We start from the raw sequence: 8,838 nt of genomic DNA on the forward strand, positions 1-8,838 counted from the left end.
CTAGCTTGGACAGAAAAGTTCTTAAGATATCCTCTCTACTTAACCAGATAATGCAGAACTGGCTAATTAGAGAGGATGGTTCTCAAGTGGTAAAGCACCAGCCAAGCAAGCATGGACCCTACTAGGTTCAAACTCTGGTATTGGAAAAACAAAACAAAAAAACCTGCAAGCATAAAGTTATGTGACTTACAGGTGATCTCTCTCTTCCTTAGCCATCTTTACTTGAAGTGAAAAGCTAACAAAGCATTTCATTTTACTAAGGAATAAATGCCAAAACCACCAGTGGCTCAACTCTCCAGACTAGAGGTAGGGTTCAAGAGGTAGATGAAACCAGGTGAAACTCCAATACTGCCACACAGAATAAGTCAGATTTAATCTTTATTCTACCTTAACTACTTCAGTGACACTAGATGGTTACTTCCTTAATTACTTTCCTAAACTTTAACTCTGTAAGTGATAATATACTGAAAGTAAAACTGTTTGTTTGACTTTCTCAGAAGTGTCAAAAGGCCAATCTGAATCTGATATGTTTCTAAGTTTGTACTAATCTAGTTTCAGTTCTGATACAGGAAAGGGGAGGAGAAATCACCTTAGTCTTCAAGGCCCAATCTGAAGGATGTTACAGAAAGAAGAGGAGAGGAGGGGAGTCACTCAGACTGATACCTGGCTGTGGACAAAACTAGAGAGAGCTCTGGCCTCAGTGACTGTCCAAAGACCCAGATTCATTCGCTAGCACCACCAAACAAAACAGAAAACAAAGACTTATGCAGCTCATTGATGGTTAGGTCCCAAACCTGGAAGCCTAGCAGTTTTCTTAAATCACGTATGATTCCAATTCTGAGGGCCACAAAGTCTAGCAAAGAACTGATCAGAACCTACAAATTCACACCAGGGTTGTAGGTCAGTGGCAGCCCACATGCCTACCAGGCACAAGGCAATTATGTATCACCAGCACTGCTTGTCCAGTAAACACATTTGCAAATTTAGCCAAGCATGGTTGTACAAGACTGTAATTCCAATACTCAAGAGGCGGAGAGACAGGAGTTCAAGATCAGCAAGAATCTGTCTTAGAAAAATAAAACCTACAATATCTACTATCTTGTTTTCTCTTATTTTGCTGTTTGAAAGGACTACATTTCATTAAAATTCTACTTCATAATCAAAGACAAAATATTCGGCTTTTATGGAACCACCGGATTTTAGAGTTGAAATTTAGTTTTACAACCATGTTCATATGGATGTTTCTGCATTTCTTCTTTCATGGATGAAGAAACAAAGAAAATAATGCCTGTAAAAAGCTATAAAACTGATCTGGGTTCTAATTCTGGTCCAAACATCATGCAAATTAACCCCTTAGACCTTATCCTACTAATATGAAAAGGCAATAATATGCTGGTGTCTGGGAGCAAATAGAATGCTTGCCTGGCACACACAGCCCCTGGGTTGGATCTCAACTCCCTTCCCTTCTCTCTCCCTAAAAAACACAAACATAGTCATGTAGCAAACTAGTAACAGTAACCAGTTTTAATGTTCATATGATTAACTTCAAGTACATACTCACGGCCTACTATAGGTGTAAAACTTATGGAACAGACATAACCGTCTTGCCATGTGGCACAGGGCTGAGAATAGCAGAATACATAAATCTGAAGACTGATTACTGGTTTTAATTTGCTTTATTTCAGTGTGTGTATGAGAGTGTGTGTGTGTACTTGGTTCTGGGGCTTGAACTCAGGGCCTAAGCTTCCCTGCTCAAGGATAACACTCTACCACTTGAGCCACAGAGCCACTTCTGACTTTTTTGGTGGTTAACTGGATAAGTCTCATGGATTTTTCTGCCTGAGCTGGCTTCAAAACTCAATCCTCAGATCTCAGCCTCCTGAGTAGCTAGGGATTACAGGCATAAGCCACTGGCACCCAGCTTTTACTTGTTTTTTAAAATGTACTTACAGTGTCTGAAGATTAGAAAGAAACCTAAATGCACCGTCCGCAATGTGAGTGACTCTGTTGTCTCCCAAATTCAATCTCTCCAGTAAGCTCAGACCCACAAAGGCAGACTCTTCAAGACGGGCCAGCTGGTTATAGGACAAATCTCTAAAAACAAGAAGTATGGAAGGTAAATAAGGTGCTATATTTTGGCTCAACTTACAATTTTTCCTATATCATCATGGGGAGTTTAGCTTCCAATAAGCTTCAAGGAAAGACAGATGTTAGATCTCTTTATGGCCATGAGAGCTACTTAATTCAACCTGTTCTAGTCCACAACCTCCAGTGATGCCACCCCACACTTAACAGGCCCTCCACTGAAATGTCACCCAACACGTACAGCTCAGACAGTCTTTGGCAGAACTCCCATGCGTCAGGGCTGATTCTTTCAATAGCATTCTGGCTCACATATAACTGTTGTAACATTCTCAAGCCATACAGCCAACCTTTGTTCACTCCAGTAAGGTTATTGTGTTCCAGTTCTCTGTAAAATTAGAAAATGGAAATAAGTAAAAACAAGGCATTTTGAGAGCAAAATCAATTTTTTTTACTAGTCCTGGGGCTTGAACTGAGGGCCTGTGTGCTGTCCTGGAGCCTCTTTGTGTTCAAGGCTAGTGCTCTACAACTTGAGTCGCAGTGCCACTTCTGGCTTTTTTTTTTTAATTGAGTAGTTTATTGGAGCTGGGATTATAGGCGTGAGCCACCAGTGCCCAGTGCAAATATAATTTTAAATCCTCATGTACTTTTGATCAACCCAAGTAACACATTCAGTTCTATTTAAGATTTATTGCTAGAGATGAAAAAGTATCAATGCTACAAAACCAGCATGCTAAAGTGGTATAGCATTCCTGTTCCAGATAATTTCAGATAGTTTTCACCAGTCAAATCATTAGGGATATAAACTTTTAATATGACAAGTTTTTTGAAAGTCTTGATTTGGTTTTTTGGTGCCTGTCCTAGGGCCTGGATGCTGTCCCTGAGCTTTTTTTGTGCAAAGCTAGTTCTCTACCATTTGAGCCACAGCTCCACTTCTGGCTTTTTGGTGGTTAACTAGAAATAAGAACCTCATGGACTTTTCTGCCAGGCTGGCTTCCAACTGTGATCTTCAGATCTCAGCCTCCTGAGTAACTAGGATTATAGCACCATGAGAAGTTTCTAAGAACAATGATAAAAATATCAATTAGCAGGCTGGGAAGGTAGTTCAGTGGTAGAGTGCTTGCCTCACATGCCTGACGCCTTGGGTTCAATTCCTCAGCACCACATGAACAGAAAAGGCTGGAAGTGACGCTGTGGCTCAAGTGGTGAGCGCTCATCTTGAGCTGAAGGGGACAGTGCCCAGGCCCAGAGTTCAAGCCCCATGACTGTACTAAATAAATAAATAAATAAGCTAACAAAACTTGGAAGCTTTATGTAAAAACCAGGTAGTGTGTGGTAGAGTGTGTGCTTAGCATTGTGAAACCCTAAGTTGACTCTCCATCACTAAACAAAAAGTTTTACATATACTTATTTCACAACAGAGAATAGAGAACTAATGTACCTTTGTATTAATTAAGCAGCCATTCTATAGATTTAGCACTGAAAGGTCCCAGGCAGACTCTATTCCTGATAACCCTCTAGTGTTCAGTACTTACAGTTCTTCCATGTTATTCAAACCAAAAAATGCTCCATCCTTAAGTTTGCTAATTCCATTGCGCTGCATTTTCAAAGATCTTAAGGAATCAAGCCCTTGGAATGTAAGACCTTCCACAATTTTAATCCGGTTTCTTTTAAGTTCCCTTAAATAAAACAATTCTAGTCAGAAAATTGGTTTACTGAAATGCTCTAACAATAAGTGAGAAGCAAGAGACAAGTGAAAGGAAAAGCTGTCTCCTGACAATCCATTATTTAGTTACTCACAAGAACTGGAGGTGGGGCAGCTTGAAGATCTTAGGTGGAATCATGCTAATCCGGTTCCTATTTAACTTTACCACTAATAAGGAACTTGATAAATTATCAAAGCAACCAGCCTCCAAAGTGGTTATTCTATTATTACTCAGATTCCTAAAATGAACAAAATAACACAAAAGAAAAAGCTTTAGGTAAAATTTACACTACTAAAAAGCTGCTCAAAGTCTGTAATTGAGCTCTGGCTCTATCACTTTACTATATACAACTTTACACATCACTTAATTGCTTTTTTTCTTCATTTACAAAATTAATATGACAAGTCTGGGAGTGTGGCTCAGTAGTAGAGTGCTTCCCTAAAATATATAAGGCATTGGCTTCAATCCCCAGAACTGAAAAAGTATGATACTACTTTATGTAGGTTGTTATGTAGGATTACGTGTAAATAAGCTTTCTTTGTGTTTTAAGTTCATTCACTTACTTTGTGTGTGTGTGCCAGTACTGGTGCTTGAACCCAGTGCCTAAGCTTTTTCACTCAAAGCTGGTGCCTTGAGCCTCAGCTCCTCTTTTGGCTTTTGGTAGTAGAGAGAAAAGAATCTCACCTACCCATGCTGGCTTAGACAGTGATCCTCAGGTCTCAGCCTCTTGAATAACTAGGTTACAGGCATAAGCCACTGGTGTCTGACTAGTGAATAGGATTTATGAACCAGAAAACACTAGCATAAATGCTAACTATCATCATCATTATACAGGGCAAGTTACTGTTTATTAATTAATTCAATCATTCCTATTTACCTTTTATAGAACTGCTGATTAGGGCTGGAAGTATGGAGGTGAGGTAGAGTGCTTGTCTAGCATTTGCAAGGCCCTGGGCTGGATCCTCAGCACCACAAACCAACTAGAAAAGCTGCTATTCTTAAAAAAAAAAAAAATCCAGAACTGGACCTCAAAGTTTGCTCTGGATGCCTATCAATGTTTTCTAACCAGTGTACTCTTTCTTCTGGAAGGAAGGTGGGAGACCAGTAATCCAACGACCCAGTCCTGGGCTTGTTTACTACATGAATACCAAAATCACAAATAAGACATTTGAGGGAAATTAGGTACCAATGAGTAATAAAAAAGTACTTAAAATTCTGAGCACATTTCTTTTCATTACCTTACTTATGTAACTATAACCCCTCTGTACATCACCTTCACAATCAAACTTTTAAAAAATAAAAAAATTTAAATAAATTAAACTCATTTTACTTACAAGTACTTAAGCTGCATTCGAGGGAAGGAAGATGTCTTGATTTCTGATATTATATTGGAACTGAGGTCTAAACTCTCAAGAGCAGGGTAAAACTGGAATGCCTCTGCATTTATTTGTGGGATTAAGTTATGAACTCTACAAAACAAATATTATAGTAAAGCTGTTACCAGTGATTCGCCGTAGGCTACAGGTCATTAAGTAACTCTGATCAACAGAATGGGTACTTTTTAAAAAACAAAGAAAAAAATCCTGTATCTATTCAGAATTTAAACAAGAGATCTGAAATCTTAATTACTTACAATGAAAGTAGAGTAATATTAGTTGTTGGTTCTCCAAAATATGGAATTTCAGTTAGTTCATTATAATTCATTTTCCTATGAAAAGAGAAAGAGACTTAAAAGCTTAATAAAAGAAATGCTTTCTGCCTCTCAAATTCTGGTTTCTGCCTAATATCTATTATTTAGGTAGGAGCTAAATTTGAAAAGGGGTTAGGTAGGAGCTAAATTTGAGTTGGGGTTTGACTAAGATAAAAATGTTATTTATCTAGAAATTACACAATTTAATAAGAAATGTTTTAATAATACTGGTTATTAAAATATTAGGAAGGCTAAAAATATTTCACATTAAATAATTTTAGTATCAGCAAAGTTCTCTGAAAACGTGCATTTATAAATTGAGTCCTTAAAGTATAATTAAGCCCACCCAGATCTCTCTCTACACACACACACACACACACACACACACACACACACACACACACATTTTTATTGTCTTCAAGTAGTTGTAACATACACTATTGAAAGCTATTTAAAGTTAAGAAGGCTGCTGAGCAACACAGGAGGAATTAACTCATCCAGGCAGAGACAGAACCTATGAGTAATTTTATTACGGTATGCATGATATGCTTATTCTTAGCTACCCTTTCAACACACTGTTTCAAAGGTTTCAGGAACAAATCTAAATCACATTTCATTAACCTAGTTTGTAATCACCAACAAACTCAAAATCAGAAAAGAAACCAGAAATACATGGTTTATAAGAAATGAGTTGAAGTTACAAAGTCATGCAACAAATCTCCCCAGGGAGGCCTTTCCTCATTGTCCATTCTTTTAGCTGTGTATTCAGTTTACAAGAAAGTAAAAGCAGTATATTTGGTGCCAGAGAGAAAATAATACAGGGACAACAGGACTCAAAGAAGTTATCCTTTTAAAAGGAGGAGTGGAACAGGGGGAGTGGCAGGGGATGACACACTGGTTCCACATGTGGAAACGTCCTAAGGGACCCCCCCCCATATGCAATGTGTGAAATCAAAATTTAAAAACAAAATCTTAAAAATTAAAAACAACTCAGAGTTCTAAGGGTGTAAAGAGAAAAGCAGTCTATCAACAGTTGCATCCTGGAGAACATCACAACACAATAACTGATACTACTGTTGGTCATGGGGCTTTAACTCTGGGCCTGGGTGCTGTCCCTCACCTCTTCAGCTCAAGGAGAGCACTATACCACTTGAGCCACAGCGCCACTTCCGGTTTTCTGGTTGTTAATTGGAGATACGCGTCTCATGAGCTTTCCTGCCTGGGTTGGCTTTGAACCACAATCCTCAGATCTCAGCCTCTTGAGTAGCTAGGATTACAGGTGTGAGCCACCAGCTCCCGGCTTACTGTTAATATTTTATAAAATAAGCATTCTGTAGGCTGATGCAGGAGGATCTGAAGTCTAGCTGGAACTATACGGTTAGACACTGACTCAAAAAGAAAAGAAATGCCAGGCGCTGGTGGCTCACGCCTATAATCCTAGCTACTCAGGAGGGTGAGATCTGAGAACTGCAGTTCAAAGCCATCCCAGGCAGGGAACTCTTTGAGACACTCCGATAAACCACCAGAAAACCAGAAGTGGTGCTGTGGCTCAGGTGGTAGAGCACTAGCCTTGAGCTGAAGAGCTGAGGGACAGTGCCCAGGCCCAGAGTTCAAAAGCCAGGCCAACCAAAAAAAAAAAAGAAAGAGAAAAATGTCAGGCACTAACGGCTCATGCCTATAATCCTAGCTGATCTGAAGACTGTGGTTTGAAGCCAGCACAGGCAGGAAAGTCTGTGAGACTATGTCCAATACACTTCTAAAAATAGCCAGGAGAAAAGCTGTGTGGCTCAAGTGATAGAGCACTAGCTTTGAGCAAAATAAGCTCAGACAGTGCCTAGGCCCTCAGTTCAAGCCCCAGGACTGGAACAACAACAACAATAAAAAGAGGTGGGGAAGAGGGGAGAAAAGATACAGAAAAATTCCTTCCCAAATTACACTAAATTACATTTAATTAAAGGAAAAACCTCAGCCAAGAGGGAAATTGATTCTATCAACCACCACATTCTCAAGTAATAACCCAAATACTCTATTTCTTACAAATAACTTTAGATATGATGCTACTATTTTAGACAATTTATCACAACATTTAAAAAGTTTATACCATACAGTTTCATTAGCTTGAAACTATGACAAAATAAGAAAAAAAAAACTTATTCCCAAGGGGGAAGAAATTTTATTTCTGGTTTCAGAGAAGCAGAGTATTTCTATACAATTTGTATCCTGAAGTCACCAACTCAATACCTTCAGTGTATAATAAGAAACAAAGACAACAGTTTAGGTTTCGAAGTAATATAATTAACCAGTTTCCCTCATGGGTAAGCGGGTAAACAGAGTGGTGGAGGAGTAACTAGTTAGGTTGTGAGCAGGTACGAAAGTAGAACACTGAAACTCATTGGAAGTGTTTGGGAAGGGAAAGAGAGAGTGATAGAAGGGATGAGACTGAGGGGAACATGCTTTAACCTGTGAAAATGTAACAGTGAATAAGGAAAGACAGACTATGTAACTACATTAAAACAATGAATAATGAAAAACAAACTATGTAACTACATTAAAGAAATTCATTTGACAGCATCTCTAGATAAAATATACTCAAATTCATAATTAAATCACTTCAAAGAATTTAACATTAAGTACATAAAATAACTTACACTTCCTGCAGTGTTTGTGACTCCAAGCTGATGTTCCAGTTAGACAATCGATTATGACTCAAATCCCTGAAGGAAAGAAAATCATTCTAATTTAGTGTTGAGAGCAAACTTAAAGGAAAAATAATAGTCTGGTGATTTAGCTTAGTGAGAGGTCTTCCCTAGTATGTGCCAGAATCTGGGTTTGATCCCTAATTACACAAATAGAAATTTTTAAAAAGCAACTAAACTAAAATAGGCATAAAAGTCTTATTAAATATGAGCTTGTGCCAGGCACTGGTGGCTCAGAGAGAGAGAGACAGACAGACAGAGAGAGAGAGAGGGAGAGAGGGAGAGAGAGAGAAAGAGAGAGAGAGAGAATTTGTGTAGTACAGATTGAAATGTTTACGAATAGAAATGTATCTGGAACCGGAGGCCGCCGGCTCATGCCTGTAAATACTGGCAACTCACGAGGCTGAGATCTGAGGATCACAGTTAGAAGTTAGCCGGTGCAGAAAAGTCCCTGTGAGACTACTGAGACTATTATCTCTAATTAACCGCTCAAAAACTGGAAGCAGTGCTCAAAGTGGTAGAGCAGCTAGCCCTGAGTAAAAGAGTTCCAGGACAGCTCCAAGCCCCACGACCAACAACAATAAAAAACTTATCTGGGTTTCAAAATACATGCATTATTGTTTAATTTTTATGTTTTCTTCAACAAGGTTCAATTTTTTTTTTA

The 8,838-nt window shown here is 38.7% G+C and overlaps 1 protein-coding gene across 1 annotated transcript in view; it reads right to left on the reverse strand.

Annotated features, from left to right (window-relative positions):
* Positions 1-8,838, reverse strand: part of LOC105991899 (leucine-rich repeats and immunoglobulin-like domains protein 2) — a 68,181-nt gene that overhangs the window by 41,698 nt on the left and 17,645 nt on the right. The window contains exons 2-8 of the mRNA XM_013024643.1: positions 8,127-8,192; positions 5,422-5,496; positions 5,123-5,257; positions 3,883-4,026; positions 3,618-3,761; positions 2,327-2,470; positions 1,951-2,094 (exon numbers count right to left, since the gene is read on the reverse strand). Of these exons, the coding sequence (XP_012880097.1) occupies positions 1,951-2,094; positions 2,327-2,470; positions 3,618-3,761; positions 3,883-4,026; positions 5,123-5,257; positions 5,422-5,496; positions 8,127-8,192 (852 nt within the window). The remainder of the gene's footprint in view (positions 1-1,950; positions 2,095-2,326; positions 2,471-3,617; positions 3,762-3,882; positions 4,027-5,122; positions 5,258-5,421; positions 5,497-8,126; positions 8,193-8,838) is intronic.

Source organism: Dipodomys ordii, unplaced genomic scaffold (assembly GCF_000151885.1).
Source record: "Dipodomys ordii isolate 6190 unplaced genomic scaffold, Dord_2.0 Scaffold78, whole genome shotgun sequence".
Taxonomy (NCBI): domain Eukaryota; kingdom Metazoa; phylum Chordata; class Mammalia; order Rodentia; family Heteromyidae; genus Dipodomys; species Dipodomys ordii.